The 22,642-nt window shown below is 36.0% G+C and overlaps 5 protein-coding genes and 1 non-coding gene across 12 annotated transcripts; 2 read left to right on the top strand and 4 right to left on the bottom strand.

Moving 5' to 3' along the window:
* The first annotated feature begins 1,532 nt into the window (after positions 1–1,532).
* Positions 1,533–5,524, top strand: LOC125210600 (mitochondrial fission protein ELM1-like). Of its 2 annotated transcripts, none has more exons than XM_048110150.1 (11): positions 1,533–1,714; positions 1,850–1,991; positions 2,091–2,145; positions 2,618–2,714; positions 3,218–3,367; positions 3,505–3,631; positions 4,188–4,300; positions 4,375–4,438; positions 4,889–4,982; positions 5,074–5,182; positions 5,296–5,524. In XM_048110150.1, exons 1-11 carry the CDS (start codon positions 1,604–1,606, stop codon positions 5,401–5,403), a joined length of 1,170 nt encoding a protein of 389 aa, XP_047966107.1. In that variant the 5' UTR covers positions 1,533–1,603; the 3' UTR covers positions 5,404–5,524. The 2 variants fall into 2 exon arrangements, with proteins under 2 accessions (XP_047966107.1, XP_047966099.1); XM_048110142.1 differs by having other exon boundaries at positions 2,088–2,145.
* Positions 5,525–6,014: 490 nt separating this feature from the next.
* Positions 6,015–7,030, top strand: LOC125218002 (casparian strip membrane protein 1-like). Its single transcript, XM_048119596.1, has 3 exons — positions 6,015–6,343; positions 6,440–6,563; positions 6,632–7,030. The coding sequence occupies exons 1-3, from the start codon at positions 6,072–6,074 to the stop codon at positions 6,845–6,847; spliced, it is 612 nt and encodes a 203-aa protein (XP_047975553.1). The 5' UTR covers positions 6,015–6,071; the 3' UTR covers positions 6,848–7,030.
* On the bottom strand, positions 7,008–8,115 carry LOC125217996 (probable F-box protein At2g36090). Its single transcript, XM_048119586.1, has one exon. The coding sequence runs from the start codon at positions 8,042–8,044 to the stop codon at positions 7,073–7,075; it is 972 nt and encodes a 323-aa protein (XP_047975543.1). The 5' UTR covers positions 8,045–8,115; the 3' UTR covers positions 7,008–7,072.
* A 778-nt stretch (positions 8,116–8,893) lies between these two features.
* Positions 8,894–12,546, bottom strand: LOC125202581 (nuclear intron maturase 4, mitochondrial-like). Of its 6 annotated transcripts, none has more exons than XM_048101005.1 (4): positions 12,421–12,546; positions 12,062–12,338; positions 11,777–11,913; positions 8,894–11,613 (listed from the first exon to the last, which is right to left on the bottom strand). In XM_048101005.1, exons 3-4 carry the CDS (start codon positions 11,853–11,855, stop codon positions 9,170–9,172), a joined length of 2,523 nt encoding a protein of 840 aa, XP_047956962.1. In that variant the 5' UTR covers positions 11,856–11,913; positions 12,062–12,338; positions 12,421–12,546; the 3' UTR covers positions 8,894–9,169. The 6 variants fall into 6 exon arrangements, with proteins under 6 accessions (XP_047956962.1, XP_047956964.1, XP_047956963.1 ...); XM_048101007.1 differs by having other exon boundaries at positions 12,062–12,171; XM_048101006.1 differs by having other exon boundaries at positions 12,062–12,348; positions 12,421–12,537.
* Positions 12,547–13,495: 949 nt separating this feature from the next.
* Positions 13,496–13,575, bottom strand: TRNAL-UAG. Its single transcript has one exon. It is a non-coding gene; the product is annotated as a tRNA-Leu (tRNA).
* Positions 13,576–13,956: 381 nt separating this feature from the next.
* Positions 13,957–16,082, bottom strand: LOC125202841 (protein trichome birefringence-like 8). The gene is made up of 4 exons (XM_048101318.1): positions 15,682–16,082; positions 14,730–15,119; positions 14,504–14,662; positions 13,957–14,428 (listed from the first exon to the last, which is right to left on the bottom strand). Exons 1-4 carry the CDS (start codon positions 16,029–16,031, stop codon positions 14,098–14,100), a joined length of 1,230 nt encoding a protein of 409 aa, XP_047957275.1. The 5' UTR covers positions 16,032–16,082; the 3' UTR covers positions 13,957–14,097.
* Between the last annotated feature and the right edge of the window lie 6,560 nt (positions 16,083–22,642).

The following is a 22,642-nucleotide window of genomic DNA, read 5'->3' as shown; positions in this document are numbered from 1 at the left end:
TTTGGATGAAAATGTCAATATAGTGTTCGGAAAATATCAACACACTGCTTTGAGAATGTCAACACGATGCTTTAAGAATGTTAACCCATTCCTTATATTGACATTCTACATGTATTATATTGACACATTTTATATAGTATGTTGACAGAAACATTTCTGCTTGTACGAAAAAATTAAAAAAAATTCAATTTTTTTTTAAAATTTTGACGTCGAAACATATGCATGTAGGATATCTTCGGAATCCTTATGAAATTATCTTTAATTTGATATATGTTGTATGAATTTAAAGTTTTGGGATTTCTTTTAAAAGTTAGTTATAACTAAACATGTAGTTAATTGACATTAATACCCATATTGATATTTTTTGGAATTAATCATATGGTCTTATTGACATTTTTCGTTGATCGTATTGACATTTAGGGATTAATGATCTAAGCTCTTAATTTGAATATTTAATAGATATTATTTAGTTGTGGTTAGCAATATAGGGGTGCACTATGGTGCCACCATAGATAGGATAACACCATACCACCAATATAGTCCGTTAGATCTCGTTTATGGATGCCTAGAATTAAGTTTCGTGAAAAAACACGGGTTTGCGGTCTACTGTATTAGATATTGCAGTCGTGGTAAACTGCAATATTGTTGTGGTAAGACTGCAATATTCAATGAACAACACTGCAATCTGGTAACGTAAAATTAGAAATTTCCTATTTTACCCCTCCGTGTTTTTACACGTGGCAGCATGACAAGCACACGATTTTCAAATCCAATAACTTAAAATAATGGTATAGTGTTACAATAAAAAGGGTTGTCATCTTAATGCATCCCCAGCAATATAACACTCCCAACATTAATTCTATTAGTTGCCGTTGAACTCATTGAAAGAGTGTCCATAATTTGATTGCATGCTTTTGTACTTATTTAATTGTTTTACATTTCATTTTAACTTAATTAATTCATCTTTATTTGAATATAATCTCTAAGTGGTTCGATTGCCTTAGTACTACAATAACAACTGTATTTTTTCCGTGGTGGTAATATTAGACATTTAATTAAGCTTAGCTAGCTAGCTATTTCCAATTTTAAAATTGAACCACATTTTGAATAGATCTTCAAATAAATTATTTAAAATTGAATTTTATAAATATATTTGATTTAAGTATGTTGATTAGTTGTAAGATAATGGTGCATAGCATTATTACTTATTCCCTCCGTTCCATAAAGATTGTCCCATTTTTCCATTTCGGTCCGTCCCACAAAGTTTGTCTCATCTCACTTTTACCATTTTTGGTAGTGGACCTCATATTCCACTAACTCATTCATACTCATATTTTATTATAAAACTAATATATAAAAGTAGGATCCACATTCCACTAACTTTATCAACTCACTTTCCATTACGTTTCTTAAAACTCGTGCCCGGTCGAAGTGGGACAATCTTTGTGAGACGGAGGAATTATGTGCTATGATCTTCTCCTTATCAAGTCTAGTCAAGTCTAGTCTCATAATTTTGGACTATTCAACATAAGTCTATTTCCAAAATCCCTAAACCCTGAATTAGATTGAATAAAATCCATCAATTTTCCGATGAATTAACTCAATGCGGGTGATCAGCACAGCCATTGTGATCGGAAACGGCGTCGCCGGCGCCCAAAATCAGTGCATCGGCTTGCTTCGAGCTCTGGGTCTATCCGATAGATACACACTCTATGTAAGCAAATTTTATCCTCAATTAACGGAAACTCGATTCAGCTGCTGAAATGTGTTACGTAGTTTGGCCAATTAGCTTGCGTTATTTCACTCATTTTCTTGTAATGTCTGCTCATAAATTCTCCAATTGTTGCAGCGTGTTAATCGGCCGAGAGGCCGGATCAATGATAAACTTCGTTGGTTGCCAATTAATGTGCATAAACAATTAGATGGTGCTGTTGAGTGGATTCGTGGAAAACCATCTAAGAAATTGATGCCCTTTCCAGCTGAACCGAGAGGTATTTCATAAGCTCTGTAACTTTGTTTGTATATCTTCATCTGACAGGGGGTTCATGAATGAATTTATTGTGCCTCTGTTAATGGTATTGTCTCAGAAGTTTTGGAGGCAGATGCAAGACATATCGCCAGAGCTGCTCAGCAAACATTTGAGAGGTGCCTTTTCTTTTTTCAAGAAGTTGATTGTTCTTTTGAATCGTATCTTATGTATATTGTTGGATAGGCATTGATTATTTCGAAAGGCCAAAAGATGTTCAATTGTCATTTTTGCAATGTATTTTAGTATCCCACCAGATATCTTTGGTTTATCTTTGTTTTCTGTTGATGTAGTTTACTTAGTACCTCTTGGAACAAGTTATCGTGCTACCTTTGTAACTCAGTTTGGAACTTGGGTACAATATATGAAGCAATATCTATTTATGAAGGAAGCTTAGATGCATGTCTCTTTGCATTAGTGTCATCCATTTGTTATGCTTGGTGATCAAGAACATGAAGAAACTTGATCGACATGTTTCATAGTTTAGCCGATATAGGTTAACATAATTATAGGCTTATGACTATAAGGTGAGATATACATATAAGAGAACTGGGAAATGCTTCTGTGTGTTCTCAAGTTGCTTTCTCTTAGGGACGGCCCCATCTTGGTGGTTGCATCAGGTCATGATACCATCACTGTAGCAAGTTCCATCAAGAAGTTGGTTCCAGACAATGTCTTTCTTGTTCAGGTATGATGAGGTGCTATTGTGTTAAGTATTTATTCCTTTGACATGATCCTAGCTATTATGTTTTTTGCAAATCGCAAAATGTGTCTTGATACCTGAACTAGAATCACATCATATTTGGAATGCTAAAATCTAAAGGAACTTTAATTTCCATGGGTCCTGAGATAGTAGTTCTTATAAAGTGAAAATAATACGTGAAAATTGCGTTACTACATTGATTGATCGGACTCCAAGTGTACCAAGTTATATAAGCTCCTCTGGTTGTCTCTTCTCTTCACAAGCAGAAATTTTTAGGTTTTGCCAATGACTTGTTCTCACTGCATCTCTCTCTCTCTCTCTATGGAGATAGTTTACTAGTTCAACATCTTCATGGTTCTCACCAACCAAGGTGAAGTTTTAACCTTTTTATTTTGATGTGCAAGTGGAGTATGGTTAGTAAACCTGTGCTAGTTGGGAAGCATAATATCACCCTTCAGGATTTAATATGTTTTGCTATTTGCTTTCAGATACAACATCCAAGGTATCGTCTACACAGATTTGATCTAGTGATAACACCTCAGCATGATTATTACCCCTTATCGCCTGAGGCACGAGAACAAATCCCTTTATTGCTAAGAAGGTGGGTGACACCTCGAAAGCCTCCTGATAAACATGTGGTATGTTTACTCCTTCATTGGTCAAGGGATTTCATTGGCCACAGAAACTCTCGAATCTTTATCTGAAAATAGTTTCAGTTGTCAGCCATTATTTGACATTATTTATAAGCTTTATATAGCTGAAACGTTACTCTTAGGTCCTTACGGTGGGAGCTCTACACCAGGCTGATTCTGATGCTTTGAGAAGTGCAGCTTCTGTGTGGCATGATGAGATGGCACTCTTGCCTAAGCCCTTACTTGTTGTTTCCATTGGAGGCCCTACAAGTAGGTTATGCATTTATTTTTTGTGGACCCTTAAATTTTTTGAGTGTTAGTAGGAATGATCAAACCATTACCGCTTAGTGCTTACCTTGATGTCAGCATTCGCACCTCATCACATATAATATCAACATTGTACGGGCACATTTACATGTAATCAGAAGAGTAAATACAAACTGAGCATGATATGTTGCATGTACAATATGCAATCCCAAGATGCTTTATTCAATGCTAAAAGTTTTTTTATCCAAAAATGCTTCTGTGTTATGTTAGTTCTCATGTGCTACCTTCATCATACTGCCTCTGAATGCCGTATATTTGTTTTTAAGTGGTTCTTTAGGCGATTAGTCAAACTTATTTTTCTTACTATCTAAACTCAATTCTCATGAAACATATTCATATAAATACCATTTGTATGCTGCATTGCATGCTAATCTGCTAATAACTTGCTATGTTTCTTCTTCACTTTTCACTTCTATAAGGTTCGTCATTTATCTTCATGGAACCTCCTATTGGAAAATTCAATGTCATTAACCGTTTCTTGAATCTCTCGCTTCCACAGGACATTGCAGATATGGTGCTGATCTTGCAATGCAGCTTACAGCTTCAATAAAAAGTGTACTTCCCACTTGTGGAAGTATAAGAATATCGTTTTCTCGTCGAACTCCCAAGATTGTGCGTACTCTCTTCAGAATTTATGTAATTACCTATCTAAAGCTAAATTACTTTTTCATGGCTGCAACAAACAGGTATCTGAAATTATTTTAACTGAATTCTCAAACCATCCAAGAGTATACATTTGGAACGGTCAAGGTACTTAATTGAATATCATCTCTCTTTCTGTGTCACCACTTTACGTTTTTTATCAGATTTTGACAGACGTTATCATCTGACTGTCATATATTTCCTTAAAATTGAGTAAAAGAGATTGGAGACCTCGTAGCACTGTATTCACATTGGCTGGTGGCTTCTCGTAGTTCTTTGACTGTGGAATTAATATTCTTCTCTCTTTCTGTTTCCCTTTTCCTTTTTTTTGTCCCTGATTTGCTCTCCTCTCAGAGAAAACGTTTCTTTTCAATATGGCTTTGCTTGGTGCTTTTGTTTACCATTGTTCTTTTTCTACATTAGTATCTATGAAGGTATAATTGTTGTAGTTTTGAAGAAAACCTTTTACTACATAAAGGCTCGGATCATTCTAATGAATAATATCAGTAAATTCCTCTTCAAGAGCTATTCTAAATTGCATCATATGATATCGTTCAGATCCAAATCCACATATGGGACATCTAGCTTTAGCAGATGCTTTTGTAATTACAGCTGATTCAGTAAGCATGTTGAGTGAAGCTTGCAGCACGGGGTATGTGGCTGTGTAGAAACTTACTCCTTTGGAAGTCTTTATTATTGTTTTAGCTAACTTTTTTATCCCAATATCTGGATTGACACTGCAGGAAGCCAGTGTATGTAATCGGAGCAGAGCGGTGTACATGGAAGTTTTCACATTTTATCAGAACCCTGCATAGCAGAGGAGCAGTTCGACCATTCACCGGTACAGAAAATGTAAGCAACTACTACTTACTTCCTTTGAAGTTCTTTTTTTGCCCGTTAATCCCGATTTATCCGCTAATACTGACTGATAACTGAGGAAATGGTAATCTAACTGGTTTGTGCAGATTTGTGAGAAATGGGAGTATGCTCCACTTGATGATACGGAGAGGGCTGCTGCGGAAGTGATTAAGGCAGTTGCAGAACGTGGATGGAGATTGCTGCCTTATTGTTAGAAGCAGCAGATTAATTGTACAAACTTTTGCACTCTAATCTCTTGTACTTTTTTTACCTAATTTAAAAATTATTTACCTTTACTATAATCCACATAATATAAACTTAATTATTTCAGCTTCATGCCTATTTTATTTGACTCTCTCTCTCTCTCTCCCATATGATTATATGGTCAAATAACTTTATAAGATTGTCTTAATTACACATAACAAATTGCCTCCTAGTGGATTAGGGAAGGTGCTCATTTACTTGTGATTGGTTGGACCATTTCTTACATCAGCCATGCATACATCTCTAAAATAAATCCCTTTTGACTTGTTAGTTTTTAACATAATTAATTCCAAAGTGGCAAACTGATATATGTAAAGTTTCACACAAATGATTATATATTTGCACGATTCAATCTACTCCTTAATCTAATGTCAACCCCTCTACCCCAACAAAATATTCCAAGTGACAAATTCAAAAAGTGATGAAATTTATATTCTCCCTCAACTGAAAGTAAAGCAACAACTCTTCTTGCTCCATTATCTTTACACTTCATCAACCCATCCCTAATTTCAATTGAAATCAGTATATAAAGCCACATTTCCTGTTTGCAATGCATCACAAAAACAACTCTCTTAATCTTAATTAATTAGTAATCCATCCATTCCAAGCAGTGAAAGCAATGGAGAAGAGTGAGGCCGCTACCATCGAAATGGGCAACACGAGCCGGGAAAGCAAAGGGAAAGCGCCTCTCCTTGCAGCTGCCGTCCACCACAACAAGGCGGCAGGTGGATACAAGAGGGGTGCTGCTGTGTTCGACCTCATCCTCCGGGTCTGCGCAGTGGCGGCAGCTATGGCGGCCACCATCACCATGGCGACCACCGAGGAGACGCTTCCCTTCTTCACACAGTTCTTCCAGTTCCGAGCCAGCTACGACGATCTCCCTACTTTCACGTCAGTCTCTAGCTCCGGAATCACACTTTTTAATAGTAGATCAATATATATTGTAATTGTACAATAAAATGATATAATGTTGTTGGTGTGGTTCAGATTCTTCGTTATAGGCATGGCAGTGGTGACGGGCTACCTCATTCTTTCCGTGCCTTTCTCCATCGTGTGCATTGCTCGCCCCGCTGTTATCGGGGCGCGTCTCCTACTCATTATCTGCGACACAGTAAGCTCTCTTTTTCTCTCTATCTCCCTCTGACGGCGATGGTGATAGGTTTGTTTTGAGTGGTGCAGTTGGCAGTTACGCTGGCTACGTCAGCAGGGGGTGCGTCGGCCGCGATAGTGTACCTGGCCCACAACGGCAACTCGGACGCCAATTGGCTCGCTATTTGCCAGCAGTTCAATGACTTCTGCCAGAGGGTGAGCGGCGCCGTCGTCGCCTCCTTCATCACGGTGGTGCTGATCATTTTCCTCGTCGTCATCTCCGCCGTCGCTCTCAGGAAGCATTAATCATATGATATCTCACCAACATTTCGGATTTGCTTGTTACATGTATATGGAGCTTTCTCTTGTTAATTTCCTTTTATTTTTATTTTGTTTCTCACCTAGTTAATTTGGTGTCTCATTGTTCTTACGCAAATATTGTAATTGTGACTCAATCAAATTATACCACATTTGTTTGCATAATATTCACATCAATATGTCCAGACCATTTAATCTATGAACAACACTAAATCACAAAATATAAAACCAAAAATAGAAATAAATGGATACTACAATAGCTAAACACAAGATATCCCAATCTCCCTCCCTTCTCAACTCTCTCTCCCTTTTTTCTCTCTTCGTCTCCTCAAACTCTTCGTACCTCCGCCGCGCCTCGGCCGCCCTGTTCTTCCCGGTGCCCTTTTCGGCCTCCAACGCCCCTTGCAAAATGACCAAACTCTCCTCCCCATTCAAATGCCTCCCATCCATATCCTCAATCTCCATCCTCACGTCTCTCACATCCATCTCGCCGCCGCACGTGACAACTATCCCGCATATCACGTGACCTCCATCGCCGCCGCAGAAGACCGAGCCAAACCGCACCTCCAGGTCCCCCGTCAGCCAGTGCCGCCGCACGGAAACCGGCTCGTGCGACGACAGATTCGCCGCCCGCCGCCCCACCGGATCGATCACGATCCAGCTCAGCGTCATTACACCTTCATGCATGCCGCCGTTTCCGGCGCCGGCGGAGCTCTTGACGGCGGCCGGGGCCGCTTCCTTGAGCTCTATAAGGTCGGCACGGAACGGGGAGCAGCGGAACCAGTCGCTGCTGGTGTCGGTGGAGTGGAGTTTGGTGAAGATTAGTTTGCCGTCGTAGTGTATGTCGACGGCGGAGAGTATCTCCGGCGGGGATGAGGGAAGGTGGGTGAGGGGGAGTTTGGAGAGGAGGGGGAAGGCGTGAGAGAAGAAAGCACGCGGGCCACCGCCGGGGAAGGTGGAGATGAGTTGGGAGAGGCGCGGGGAGGCGGTGGCCGGCCAAGTTGAGTGGCATATGCTCATCCATAGGCTGTGGTCGGAGGAGTGACGGCGGAGAGCGGAGGAGCAGCAGGCGACGGAGGCCAGGGCTGGGCCGTCCAAACGGCTGAGAATGTGGGAATCGATGATTTCGGGGTGTAAGGTGGGGAATCCGGCGGTGGCGCCACCGGCCAACGGCGGAGGATGCATTTCTTTTACACTCTGTAAAAAGGTGTATTGTAAGGTGTAGGAAATACTCCTATATGATTATATAGTATAATTGCAACTTCAGAAACCACAAACGTTGTCGTTTTGGTGGGATTATGATTATTCTAGTTTTAGAAGCTAAATATGAAATTTATCTGTAATGGTTAAATGAAAGTTAATTTGGAGAGTAATCATATGTAGGCGGTGTAAGATTCAAGTTCAAAAGATTGCACACTGCGTGCAAAAGTAACATATGATATTTTATTGTAAAATGTAATACACCAAAATATAATGACCGGCCTTTTAACGCTAATCTTGTCCAAACTTGGTGTTTCTATTACCCTTAAAGAAAGTCATTAAGTCGTTGTCAACAAATTTGTTTAATGTTTATGTGCTTATTGTGGTGATAAGTAACATCAAATTTGCTACGTTTGAACTTATTTTTGTTTTGACTCATTTGTTTAATGCAATTAATATATGCTAGTGTCGTGTTGGGTTTCTAATGTCTTACTTTAAGGGGGACTTTACTTTCGTGAATTCAAACTCAAAACTCAGTATATAATATAACTTGTATAAGATAAAATTTGCATAACCAAATCTTACCATATGATATAACACAATAATAGACGTACATAAGATTATTACAAGAATCAAGTTTGACAGTGATCTCAACAAATTCAATTTGATCACACCCATAGCTGAATAACCTCAACCACCATATAATACTTACTCCTAAGAACAGACACAAGACGTCACAGACAAAAATATCCACAAAGACAATGTCAATATCGGTAGTATAATTTAATTTGTCTTTGCACAAACTCACTTCGATTTATATAATCTAAGAGATTCTTGAGATGTCATTACTCTTGTCTGCACCAGTTGAATTTGAAAAGGAAGTAAATAAGTATTTTCACTATGAAAACTTTGATACGATACAACTATTCTCTCTCTTGCCAGAAATACTAATATACTTTGAAATCAAGAAAAATCTATAGAAGAGTTAAGTTACCACCTTAGCTGCTGCAAACTGAATAAAAGATTCCATAGCTATATTTTTGCAGTAGCTAATTTTTTCCAATCTCAACAACATGGATGGATAGAAGCAACATGTTCAAAGAGCAGAATTCACCTCCAAGTACCAAATCCTATTGATTGAAGTGATATGTTTCCAAGAAACAAGTCTTTCACATGCTTTTTACACAATCCTATTCTTCTCCTGTGTAAGCTGGGATGTATACAACTTGAAAATCCAGTCTTCCAGGCTGGAAATTTTTGTCTTTCCATTACATGAAGAGTATAAACACATGGCACTGAGGCTGAGCACCCTATGACGAAACAATAGCAAGGGCGTGACTCACTCACCATTCTAGCCAATGACAACGAACACAAGCCGCTGTATTGTATTCCATACATTAAGGCGCCATCAAAGTTATATTCCGGAGAAATCAGTTCCGTGATTGCTTCCTCAAGTTCAATATCTTCGGTTGAGGGGATTCTACTCAGCTCTGAATCAAATTTCTTCTCTATATCTGACTCGTGAATCCTATACTTCACAGCTAGTGTTCGGATGCATGACATTCTTACCTGTTCACAGATTAAGTGCTTCACTTCATTAAAGTTGTTGCACCCCCTGTACCATCTTAGCCAGCGGTGGAGTATCCCTGTAAACCAATCAATGATTTGATCGTGATCCAGTAAGATTAGCACGTAGCATGGCCGACCATATCCCTCCCTATTAGTCAATCCATAGCGATGAAGACGTTTCAATAAGACGTTTAGTGGGACAACAGTCTCTGTTACAAAAAGAGGTTCGGGTGAAGAATTTGAGCCACTTAGAAGTGCGAGTGTCGAAGATGTCTCGGAATCAACATATTCTTTAGCTCGTTTCTGAAACTCGAAGTAAGCATCTCTTAGTTCTTGTGGAAGAGCTGGTTCTACAACAAGTTTAGTTAACAATTTTTCTTCATTCCCTACACTTTTAGCATTTACCTGTTGCACCCAAATTTTCAGCAGCACCTTGTACCAGTGGTCTGTTTTCATCCCAGATCTACGATAACAGGAAATCTTATGTAAAATGGAGCTACTATCAGCTAATTGTTTGATCTCTGACTCTTTAACCTTTTTGAGTCCATGAGCCAGCCACTTCTTCCCAATTCTGAGAGCTCCTGCATCCCAAGACTCTTGTTTCTGTTCAGCAAATATCTTGACTTTGTCCTTCAACTTGTGAACAGCTCGTAAAGCAGGAGTCTCTTTCACGCGCCTTCTGATCAAAGTACCAAGAAATTTAACACCACGTGGATCATTGGATGCTAAAATATCAGCTTTATCATCTACCTCCAAGTATAGTGAATCCTTTAAGAACCCTTCAATTTCAGATTTGAACGTCAACGCAACTTCTTTGGAACCGGAAAAGGCAAAAAAGACCTCATCCATAAAGCGACAGCAATGCACCCTCACCCCTGAGTCCTTTCCAGAATCGTGTTGCTGCGAACTACTGCCACTCATCTGTTTCCTAAACCAACCACGGAGCTTTGAGTGCAACTTCTGTTCTTCAGACCCAAGAGTGTGCAAAGTCTCGTAGTGCATTGACATCCTATATACCTCACGGTCAAAGAGATCAAGATATATGTTCATCAATATAGGTGAAAGGACCCCTTCTTGTGGAAGACCATGCCCTTTAGGAAAATACCCAAACTCTACATTGAGCACCCGGGCTTTAAACATTTCCTTTATAATATCACATAAACCAGGATCTTCTATCTTGTCCTCCATTGATGACAGAAGTTTTTGAAGGATGCAGTCATCAAGAGTTTTGTTAATGGGCAAAGTGAACCACCAGTCCGGATCAGGTATCTCTTTGCAGATATACTTCAACGCTGACCAGTGATCCCTATTACTTCGAAGACTGTGCGAAATCCTAGAGAAGTGAGGGCGGTAAACAACTTCCAAGACTATTCTAATGGCCTCTTGAACAACCCTTAATTTCAGTTCTGGTAAAACAAGTTCCTCTTTCTTGACCTTTGGCCCTTTCGACCGCATTGAATACGTATGGGCCCCAACATCAAAGTTTCCATCAGCTAGTTCTTCCGCAATGGCCAAAAACGGCAAGTCGTCACCATCTGATGCCAAATCGACATTAGAGGTCAGCCTTATACAATCATATGCATCTTTTAGAGTGGTCGGATCAGCAATCACTTTCATCATGAGGTCGTGGTACTTCCCATTCCTGTACTGTGCTTTCACCTTCTTCTTTATTCGCATCTCAAGAAACCTTTTGATCTCCACACGGGTTTTTTCTTTTGGTTCTTTGTTGGAAACTTCAAAAGATTCTTGAACCAAGGATGCCAAATTCTTAGCCAGATCAATTTTTTCATATCTTTCATCACCGTGATAGCTCTCTAGCCCGGCTTTGTCAGTTGAGTTTAAGGGCTCCTCCAACAAGTTAGCCAAATTCTTGGCCAGTGGCACTTTCCTAATTCCATCACCACCTTCACAATACTTAGTAGGCAGTTGATTTGGATCCTGGGTTGAATAAAACGTAACAGGAAGAAGTATTCGAGGAGAGCTCCCTGACACAAGATTCATACGAAATTCATCACATAACCTCCCAGACTTGTATGACATGAAGACAAAAGAATGAAAGCATAAAAAGCATATAGGAACAACTTGCAATAAGGTGTAATATAAGGATAATATCACAAAAGATGAACAAGTGCGTGGAAGCGGCTTTACCAATACTGGTCACAGGCAGCAAGAAGTTGGAGTCAGCACGGGAAAACTTTCTCAGCAGTCGATGAGATTTGGCGAGCATGGCTGTTTAACTAGCCTTCAACACTCATTTCATAAACATTTTTTCGAATATAACTCCACTGTGAGGAAATTTTAAAGCTCTATCAGCATCAACACACATAAAAATAGTGGGTGTGGCATGTGAACTTTCTCATAGACATTTTAACAAACAGGTGGCGGATTGCAAATTGGTTCCATCTTCAGTGAAAGAAGAGTTAGCCAGATTACCTCTTTGGTTTCTAGAGGTCCAAAAAGCTTCGTTCTTGGTCCGTGAGTACTTCTGAGAAGCTCCCAGAATCCGTCGACCCAGGCTGCTCCGCCCCGACCCCACACTATGGCTGCTTCGTCTCCATGGAAGAGTAATGAGGAAGAAAATTAGAGGAATAGAGAGTAAAGGCATCCCCAACCATCCTGCAAAACCCATATTTGGAGTAGAATTCACCTCCAACCATACTCCATATCCCTACCCAAATTTCAGTTTTTGAACAGTGATGCACCAAAGATGCTGCATTTCACTTTATGAAGTTCTGAAAATTGCAATTGGATCTCTCATAATTATGTATTTTGGAATAGAAGCTAGGAATTACCTGATTTATGGAGATGCTTGACGATTGAAGAAGTTGGCGAAGAAATTTTTCTGAGATGCAGAGAGAAACGAAATACAGAAGAATGAGCGGCGAAATTTACTGTAGAGAGACAAAATTATATTTCAGTTTAAATTAGCATAATGGGCTCGGTCATAAATAAAATTCTTGTAGATAGGATACAGTAGATGGATTTAAAATAGTGAAGGTTTATGTTATGTAGTAGTATTTGGATTTAAAATAGTGAAAGTGTATTTTATGTAGTATTTATTTATTACTTGTTTTAGGATATAGACGGGTTTTTTATCAATTACTACTATTTACTCAAAAATTATTTAATATTCATTTTAAATTATATAAATTAATAGTACTTAATTCTTTATTTTGTATAATTATGATATGATATTTAATATTATAGGAAAATAAATTAAATAATACTCCTCATAACATAAACAATTGTATTAAATTATTTAATTATGTTTGAAAAGTTATTGATAAAGTGTTGTGAGGTTGATATATAATTTAAATCAATATTTAGGTAAGATTGAAAAAGTAAAAAAAGTACGTTAATGATGAAAAATATTTAAGTATGAGTTTGGTGTAAATGGTTGGAGTAGAATTACTGTTTGACATGACAGAACTGAAAAAATAGATTTGAGTTTGGAGTAAATAGTTGGAGTAGAACTTAAAAAAATAGGTTTGAGTTTGGAATAAATGGTTGGAGATGAAATTGTTTCAAAAAAAAAATCTTCTCGATAAAATTGAAAAATTATGAAAATCTATAGACTGCAGAAGTTTGGAAAGACATATATTACATTATTTTTGGACTACAATTGTTTGGTTTTCTAAATCCGTCCGTCGACGATATAGGTGAAAGTGAAATCTAAGAAGTTCAACCTGACATTTTCATATGTCCTAATTCCTAAACTCCAAAGACATGTCTTGGTAATAAAAAAAAATATGCATTTAAAGCTACGTTTCAATTAAACAATAAAACAGAATAATAGTCCACCTAAAATTTGGGCCTCGATCAAATAATAAATAAAAAGAGTGATGTAAAAAAAGAAAATATATATTATGACAGCTGTGGGATTTGAACCCACGCCCTTTCGGACCAGAGCCTAAATCTGGCGCCTTAGACCACTCGGCCAAACTGTCACTTGTATTAAGTAAATTCCCATTATATTATAAGACTGTTTTATTTGGAAAACTTTTGAAGTAACCTTTTGTATTTCTGTAGTAACAATGTTTATTTATAATACCTTTGAAAGTAGCCTTTTTAAATTTGGTATTGCCATTGGTCACGCTAAACAATTATATGCCGAAAAAAAAATACCAATGATTCAATGAACTACATAATTCTTTTTTAACGCGGAATCCCCATAAATTTGCATGTTTCATGTTTGTATTATAGTGATTAGTTTATCTGAAGAAACGAAGAGTAACAATATTTAGAGACGGGTAGCTCGTGTCCTTAACAAATGTGAACGAATCTTGAATAAATATCCCATAAATCAATTATCTTGTCATCTAAGAATATTGGTAAATTTGAAATACTTGTTACCTTTCCTTAAAACAATAATACAATGCCAATCTTTACTTTCTTATTCTAAACTTGGTGTTAAGTTAGCTCATACTACTATATTAGCAACACTGCAACAACAAAAAAAGCAGTTTTTTTCATCCCTTTGATCTGAATCCCATTGCCACCAGCTGAGCATAAAGAAGTTGGTTCCACGTGTCCGGCACTCCGGGCAGGCACCAGTGGCTGCAGTCCTGCGGCGCACTGGCCGGAGTCCCCGGCTCCCGGTTGCTCGACGGGTGCCCATCTTTTCTCAGCTCTGTCATATATGTTATGTTCAATATCTCAACTCTGTTTTCCTCTGTATTTCTGTGTCTAAACACCTCATAAATTATTTGATTGTTCAATGGCTCCCGCTCGAGTCTCGAGTAATCCGTCTCCGGCTCGTTGCTCGTGTTACAGTACCCACCTCTGTTCCATTCTCCATCCCTACCGACAGCAACATTGCACTAAATTAAAGTCTACCAAAATTACTTATAAAAAAAGTTAAGACTCTCAATTTACCTGAAATGTACAGGGGAGTAACTCCTAAAGAAGACATGAGATTTCCTAGTGTCCAATTTTTGTGTCACCCACAGCTTCAAAGTGTGGAGTGATCTTCGAAAAGCTTCCATCACATCCATTGTCATATTCACATGCTCCATCTCCTGAAAGTAGTGGCCCCTGTCGTATCACGAGGCGTTAGTGGTAAGCATGCATCCTCGAGTAACGGGCATGTGTGCATACGTACGAGTTTAATGTCTTGTCTTGGTTCCACCAATGCCCCGCGCTGAAAATGAGGACGTCCGCGCCCACCCACTTGGACGATAGCCAGTGCAGCTTATCGACCATGATGGCGCCCCGGACCTGCTCCGGGGCGCCTTTAGGCGGGCGACCCGTGGTCACGAGGTAAGGCACTCTGAAATACTCTACCGTGAGATTGTAATCTTGAAATTTGATGGACAGGTACCCTTTGTGCTTTGTTATTGGGTTGCCGTTTTCTTCGTATATTGCGGACGCATTGGAGACGCCTTGCGCGAGCATGCACACTAGCGACTCCCATTGGTTTCGGCCTATCGAGTCGCCCACGAACACGACCCGCCCGCCTCGGCTCCGCTCTAGAAACTCCCTCTCATCGAACCTATATAGATACTATATCTAATTTGTATCATTTCAAATACAAATTAAAAATTCAATTTGCAACAAAAGGACATATGTATGGGTAAAAGTTTGGCACTTAACAATTGCAATCATGAAATATCATATGACTGCTGCTTTATGGGCTAAAAAGGGGACAGAATGAACAAGCATGAAGCCTATGCACTTAACATGTCTCAACTTTATATTTACAGCACAAAAGGCACAAGAAGTTGACATTTACTAAACACAACACAAAACATAAAAATTAAATGAACTTCATAATATATGCCAATTAGATGTCAGTAATCAAAGTAAAATATTGAAGCCAAAGCCACAAACCCAAAAGCACCACGTGCATGGCCTCCAAAAGTGTGCAATAAAACAAATTAAATAGCATTAGTAACATGTTACATGCATGATCCACGCAACAAGCAAACGTTTAATTACAAAAACAAAACATAGGAGTAGTAATTCTAATGATTCCTCATCAAACCCCACAATTCCAATTTAATGATATCATATTCTTCGAAATAAAATAAAATAAAAAAATAGTAAATAAATACCTTGGAATATCACATAGATGGGGCTGCCAACGCCATTTCTGGTAACCGGAATCGCGGCGGCCGTTACTTAGGCAGCGGAAACCCGGATCCAGAAACGGGCAATTCTCGGTGTAGGTCCGACCCGGTTGGGTTTCATCCCAAACCCACTTGCCGTAGCTGTAATCGCAGACTTTTTTTGGCGGGTTTGTGGGTAGGATCCGGGTGAAGTCGATGTTGAAGGGAGAGAGAGGGTGTAGCTGCGTGAGGAGGTTGTAGCCGACTACGGCGGAGAGGATTAAGGAGGAGAGTATGAAGAAGTGGTTGTTTTCTTTGTTGAGGTGATGAGAGAGAAAGTGGAGCTTTAGGTGCATGGAGGGCAGATGAGAAAAAAGAGAGAGATGGAAGAATTTGGGTTGAAGAGGAAGTTGGGCGCGCAGGCGGGGAAGGGGTGAGAATTTATGGCTGTGATTTGGTCAAATTGTATATATTTATGTTTTCTAATAATTTGATAAATACTACTCCAATAAATATGGAAAGGATGTATATAGAAATTGACGTAATTCATGATTTTTCTTCCAAAATTTTGAACGATAGAAATGGTATATTCTTCATAAAGAATCTAAAAATTTGACTAACATTCTAGGTGAGATCATCTACATTTCCTTCTATTTCTTTACCAAATTCTTTATCAAAGAGATATTTGATGTACATATTTTTAATAATAAAAATAAATTATAAATTATAGTAATACCTTTTAATTTAGTTTTTGTTTTAGTTTATAATATTATGAGTTTATGACTAATTCATTCTTAGTATATAATTTTCGATATTTTTAACCCAATCAATTTAGGAAAAAATCATTAATTTAGATATGAATTGATTATGGAATTTATGGTAAGTTTAATTAACATGCTACATAATTAAATTACGATATTAAATTATGAAATAATTTTATAACTTAATACTCTCTAAATAGTTCGCCTTCTATAGTGGATGCATTTATTTTGGGCATGAAATCTAAGAGACTTAATAAAGTGAGTATAAGCCATAAAGTAGAAAATTATACTATAAAGTAGAAAAATAAAGAGAAAAATTGTGTTGTTTTTGGCCATATAAGAAAATGAATCAACTACAGTGGATAACCCAAAAAAGGAATACGACTCGGCTACGATAGGGATGGAGGGAGAACTATAATATTATATATATTTCAAATAAATTTATATTAGTTATTTTATAGGTTAATATCTACTAGTTTTTTCTTTTATCTTTTGTGTACAGTATTATTTTTCCTAACTTGTTTCTTTTTTTCGTTAATTTTTTTACAACAAATTATCGTAATGAATCAATACTATAGTATGAACATTTATCTAAATATATGAACAAATAAAAATATAATAAAGTATTTTTCTTATTGATGTGAATTAAGGAATACATTTTAAAATAATAGTATAGCCATAATGATTGAGCATTTTTCTTTTGTATTATCTTTTCGTCTTTTTTTGTAATTTTCCTTTTTGTATTGCTTTTATTTAGCTTGTTTCCTTTAAAATATACAAAAACAACGTGAATATAATATTTTTTATTTTTTTTATATGTGAGCATTTTTATATTAGAAAACATTAATTATTATCTCTTCCTTAATTAAAATGAAGGATAATTAAGTAAATTAAAATTTTCAATTAAAATAAATAAATCCATTAATTTAGGAAATTATGAAATTAGTAAAATTATTCTAATTATATACAATTATGTAAATTCATCACTACCCATTATTTCTTACTTTAGACATTTAATGCATCTTATTTATTTAGTTTTTTTAAGAATTTTATTTCAGAGTTTAATCACGGGCCGGCTGAAACTAATCAACTCAATTTACTCAATTTATCACGGGCCGCGTGCGTGTGGGTTCTATAGCCCATCTTAGTCCACTATAATTATTACATGTAATAATCTTTCTTATTAAATATTTGTTTAATAAGGTTGTTACTTTCAATGTGGGATAATTAACTCACTTAATTAATTTCATGAGTTATCTCAGCTTATTTAGATAGTTCGCAATTTTGCACAACTTTATTCCATTATTTCTCACTCACCGGTAATCGGATTTGAGAAAATGAATATACCACGGTCATCTACTCCGAACCTAGATCGACGCTATATCGTTTACTTTTACAAAATTAAATGTCTCATTGAAATCATCCTTAGTCAAAATCCTTTGACCAGGCATACGATTCCAACAATACTTAAATCGGATACATTTTACCTATTGTAGTGATAGATCATCCAGGAGTCCTCCAACGTCTAAGGGTGACAAAGTCCTCCAAGAGTAATGGATTTCGGCCACTGGTGTCAAAGAGACAGCCTAGTATTTCTCTTATTATTGAGCTTTAGTTCCTAGGTGTCTGAATTCCTTCTAGGCGATGAAGAAGCAACACATGGACTAAGACTTTTCTCCGTTTTTCTACAAACCAACTGATTACAGAACCAATACGTGCAACTTGAACCAATCTCTCAGCAAATAGTGAATTCTGGATTATCTGATTCGTACACAATTACATCTTAGAAATATTATTACGATGATAATGTTGTTTTATCTTGATCATTCTTAAACAATTTTGTTTAATTATTTTGAGTGATCTACATAGATGGTACCTGATCTTTCACTTTCGCACGTAAATGGTACTTGATCTTTATTTTATATCGCTTTTGGTACCTATAAATCACATTTTTGGTACCTGATGCAATTTTCTTCCCAAAATGCCCTCTAAACAAATACATTTTCTCATTTATGCCATAAAGGATATTTTAGGTATACATAAAATAGTACCAAAAGTGATATTTTAATATCTTCTCTCATTCTCCTCACTCTTTATACTATTATTATTAATCAATATCAATATTATTATTTTGATGTTATAAAATAATAATTAATTTATTTTTAATATCATTCAAATATAGTTAATTATAATTATAGTTATAATTATATTTAATTATTATAAAAATATTATTGTTATAATAGTAAAAATTAGTAGTAATTAATAAATTATATTATAATTATATAATTATGAATCATATAATATCATGTAATAATAATTGCGAATTGTATTCATAATGATATAAAGAGTTGAATATTTTTAGTTAGGTGTTTCAATCATAAAATGAGTATACAGTAATTTAATAAAAAATATTCAATTGATTTAATTATTTTAAATAATTAATTTAATTAGACATTTTGTTCTTGATTTATATTATGAATGCAATTGATGTATGTATAAAAAACTAAAAGGAAAGAAGATAAAGAAGATAAAAGAAAAAAGAAAGAAGAAGAAATATAAACTAAGGAGAAAAAAGAAAGATAAATTACTATAAAAAAGAAGAAAATGAAGAAAAAAGAATGAAGAAGAATAAAGCATAGATAAACAATCGACCCTATAATAAACTTATCATATAAAAATAAAAAATTATGCATTGATATTTTTTTTAAAAAAATGATCAATATTAAAGAGTAAGTTTATAATTAAATAGCGCTAAAAAATAGCTAAAAAAATACATCAACTTTTGGCCAGATTTTTAACACGAACTTTAAATGTCATGAAAAAATATATTCTGGCCAATTAAAGTTTGTGCATTTCAAAGTTTGTGTTATTCCTTTTACAAAGTTATAAGTTCGTCCTATAAACTACGTCGTTTAAGGGGACTGATAGTCAGATGACATGACATCCCCGATGAGCCACCATGTAGGACTAAATTTCGGCGAAATTGAATTTTGTGGAAATTTACTAAAAGTTAAAAATTGATATATTCTTTTCACATTTAAAGTACATGGTAAAAAACTGAATTAACCAGTAGTTGGTACGATTTTTTTTGGGGTGTGTGCTATTAGTTAGCCCTAATAAAATGTGTCATGTTATTCCTGAACTAGTTGAATTTTTACGAGTGTGTTTGGTGAAACTTGCTAACTAAACAGAGTTAAAACTTGAAACAATAGTATTATGGTCGTTAGCTCGCGCGTTAGCAAGTCGTTTGTTAAAACATTTTGTAAACATTCCTAGAGTGAAGATAATTGGTTTGTGCTCGTGAATCTTGAATTGCATACCAAATAGTGTTGGAGCTAGACTCAATTCGATTACGAACTACAACCCTAACCGAGAGTGGGCCCATTAATTGTATTCAAGAGTCCAAAATGCGAGAAAGAATTGAGTTGAGAATTGAGATTAATGGTCCTACAGTTGCTATTGGGCAATTGGCTGTTACTGTGAAGCTAGTGAGTCCATACATCTTGGGACCCTCCCACTACCATCACCACTCACCCCAACCCAAGCTTCACTCTTTTCTTATTATAGATTAATTAAGGTAGGGATAATTTCCTGCTCCAAGTGCACTTTGACACATGGCTCGACTCGACTTGACATTTCTCTAATCCTGTACCCATTATCATGAATCACTAAATTGGGCCTTTCTGTAATAACATGGATGGAAACAATTCATTCTTATTTTCCCAATTGTTTCACTGAATTAAATAGTAGGCACCTGGACCAGGTGGAATTATTGTAGAGAGGGGCATTAATGAGTAGTGAGCATGAAAAGTCAAGTCCCTATCTCCCACTCTCCTTGTCACAAATGCTATTTATTGTGTGTTGATAAAATGGATTACTAGTCTACAGTAGTAAATTGCAACATGCATGTATAATATCTTGTTTGCAGAGATTCCATTTAGTCTTACCAATTACCATTCATTCTTCCATCCACCTGGGGCTGGGGATCTCAGTGAGAAATCATATCTAATTGGACCCCATCCTTAGTATTTACCCTCTCTTTATTAACCTCATTTTCCACACAATACAATTTCACTTTGGGGTGTTGCCACCCCCTCCTCTACTCTTAACAACTTTCCAAATCTGCATTCATACATGGAAAAAATCATTGCTTGCCAACCAAATTTTTTTTTAGTAGTAAATAAGTCTCTTGAATCGACATGGGTGCTAAATGGTCACATTATGATCACACTTAACTATATTAGTAAATTCAAGTGTTAGTTATTAAATGAAAGTAGTTAGAATTTTTACACATGCTAGCTTCTCACGTTCTCACTCGACAACATTTCCGACTTTAGGCATTGCAAATTGGAGATTTCATCGAGGCTAGCTAGAATCTTTTCGAACCAAGAACGGAATGAGATAGGAAAGAACAATAGGTGAAAAATGCGATTTAGGTCTTTGCAAATTGGAGATTTCGTGGAGGCTGGAGTGGCGAGAATCTCTCTGAACCAAGAATATGAGGAAGAAGTGGGAAAAAAAAACTTGATTTAGGAGCCAAAATCTTCAAAGACAAAACGATAAAATTAAGTTGAACCTGAATTATAATTAAATTGATTTATTTTTATATTGGATCAGTTTATTGAAAGCCACACTATGACTCCATTAACATTTTTATTCAAAAACATTTTTTTACTCCATAGATTTATTGTTTTCTCAGTAGTTCCTTTTCCAAGAATTTGATTGTTTGTAAGAATTGAAATAAATACTAGTAACACTTGATTGGCGAGACCGAGGACTTAATTTCATTCCTTTTGGATTAACTTTCTTACTAAGAAAATGAAGAATAGTTAGCAGTTTCTTGTTAGCATGCATAGGATGTCACATCGCCAAGATCTTATCCATGCTGATTATGATAATGATGCACATTAACCAAACTATTAAACAAACTTATCCTTTTATATTTAGTACATGCAATATCAATATTGTACTTGAGCTCCATTTGTATACCAATGGAACATAATTATAAGCCATTATATCTTAACTCTCTCTTAATTCTTTTTTTAAGTGGGACTGCGAAAGATGGGAAATGAAAATTCAACACTAGACCTCTTTGTCTATGAATATAGAAGAGAAAAAATCAACGTTTGATGACCCAACTACTATATGTGTGGTGTTACTATCACCGCGTCTCATATTTTAGTAATAGTAATAGTAGCCTACCAACTTTGGGTGACGTGTGTAGCCTCATTTACAACACATAGCAGTCAAAACCTATATATAAATATAACTACATACCCTACACCAAACCACAATATTAACATAATTTAGGGACGAAGTAGTGAGCCAAGTCAAATCCATCGATACTTTCTAATATAAATTCATTGCAAAAAAACAAGATTTTCCCAATTATCATATTACTAACAAAATGGTTTTAATTTTTCATCATATGGGATAATTCTAACTCCACAACAGTTTTAATTTTTTAACCCATATAAATAATCATTATAATTACCGTAAAAACATTAAACTTAAAGTGACCCCACTATGTATGTTTGACCGCCTTGAAAAAAAATATTCTAAGTTTATGTGAATTTTTTTTGTCAGGCTATGTACCAAATAATCAAATATTATTGGACCACATTCACCACACCACACAGATCAAAACTGTAAGATCAATAATATCTAAGGCAAATAATAAGATTATTTGCACTAAAATCTGTCACATGTACATATATACATACGCGTAGGATTAGCTGATAAAATAAAATTATCTGAAAATTCGAAACCATTTCAAATAATTAAATCATAAAAATATACAATAAATTCATCATTTATTATTTGAATTCGTATTAGACTCTGAATTTTATAGGAGCGAAATTTCAAATTTTGAATCCATTCATATATTTTTTACAATGATTTTATTCATGTACCAAGAAGATTTCATGATTCATAACTCATTTGAAATTTGCTTAATATAGTTTTTTATACATATACATGTATAGTTGGTATAAATATATAGTACTAATATATTTATAGATGATGATTTCATTTGATACGGGAAGAAATATTTTATACCAATATTTATAGTAGTACGTACATCAGAGAAGATAAAAGAAAAGGTAATAAATACTCTTACTAGCTAGATATAAGTTGAATGTGTATTTATTTCCTTGTTCAACGGAAGATTACTTGTTCAAGTTGACAACTAGCTAGTTCCTTGATTG

The sequence above is a fragment of the Salvia hispanica genome, chromosome 1 (assembly GCF_023119035.1).
Source record: "Salvia hispanica cultivar TCC Black 2014 chromosome 1, UniMelb_Shisp_WGS_1.0, whole genome shotgun sequence".
NCBI lineage: Eukaryota > Viridiplantae > Streptophyta > Magnoliopsida > Lamiales > Lamiaceae > Salvia > Salvia hispanica.
The sequence above is the reverse complement of the archived record's forward strand: the minus strand, read 5'-3'. Positions and strand labels throughout refer to the sequence as shown.

Bases quoted from the DNA above. Each gene is read 5' to 3' on its own strand.
- LOC125210600 (XM_048110142.1), top strand. From the start codon at position 1,604: ATGCGGGTGATCAGCACAGCCATTGTGATCGGAAACGGCGTCGCCGGC. The intron at 4,439-4,888 runs GTACTTAATTGA...GATATCGTTCAG, and splicing joins ATACATTTGGAACGGTCAAG to ATCCAAATCCACATATGGGA. The intron at 4,983-5,073 runs GTATGTGGCTGT...TTGACACTGCAG, and splicing joins AGTGAAGCTTGCAGCACGGG to GAAGCCAGTGTATGTAATCG.
- LOC125218002 (XM_048119596.1), top strand. From the start codon at position 6,072: ATGGAGAAGAGTGAGGCCGCTACCATCGAAATGGGCAACACGAGCCGG. The intron at 6,344-6,439 runs GTCAGTCTCTAG...GGTGTGGTTCAG, and splicing joins GACGATCTCCCTACTTTCAC to ATTCTTCGTTATAGGCATGG. The intron at 6,564-6,631 runs GTAAGCTCTCTT...TGAGTGGTGCAG, and splicing joins TACTCATTATCTGCGACACA to TTGGCAGTTACGCTGGCTAC.
- LOC125217996 (XM_048119586.1), bottom strand. From the start codon at position 8,044: ATGCATCCTCCGCCGTTGGCCGGTGGCGCCACCGCCGGATTCCCCACC.
- LOC125202581 (XM_048101005.1), bottom strand. From the start codon at position 11,855: ATGCTCGCCAAATCTCATCGACTGCTGAGAAAGTTTTCCCGTGCTGAC. The intron at 11,614-11,776 runs GTAAAGCCGCTT...ATCTTGTGTCAG, and splicing joins GCTGCCTGTGACCAGTATTG to GGAGCTCTCCTCGAATACTT.
- LOC125202841 (XM_048101318.1), bottom strand. From the start codon at position 16,031: ATGCACCTAAAGCTCCACTTTCTCTCTCATCACCTCAACAAAGAAAAC. The intron at 15,120-15,681 runs GTATTTATTTAC...GTATCTATATAG, and splicing joins CATCTATGTGATATTCCAAG to GTTCGATGAGAGGGAGTTTC. The intron at 14,429-14,503 runs GTAAATTGAGAG...TGCTGTCGGTAG, and splicing joins TACTCCCCTGTACATTTCAG to GGATGGAGAATGGAACAGAG.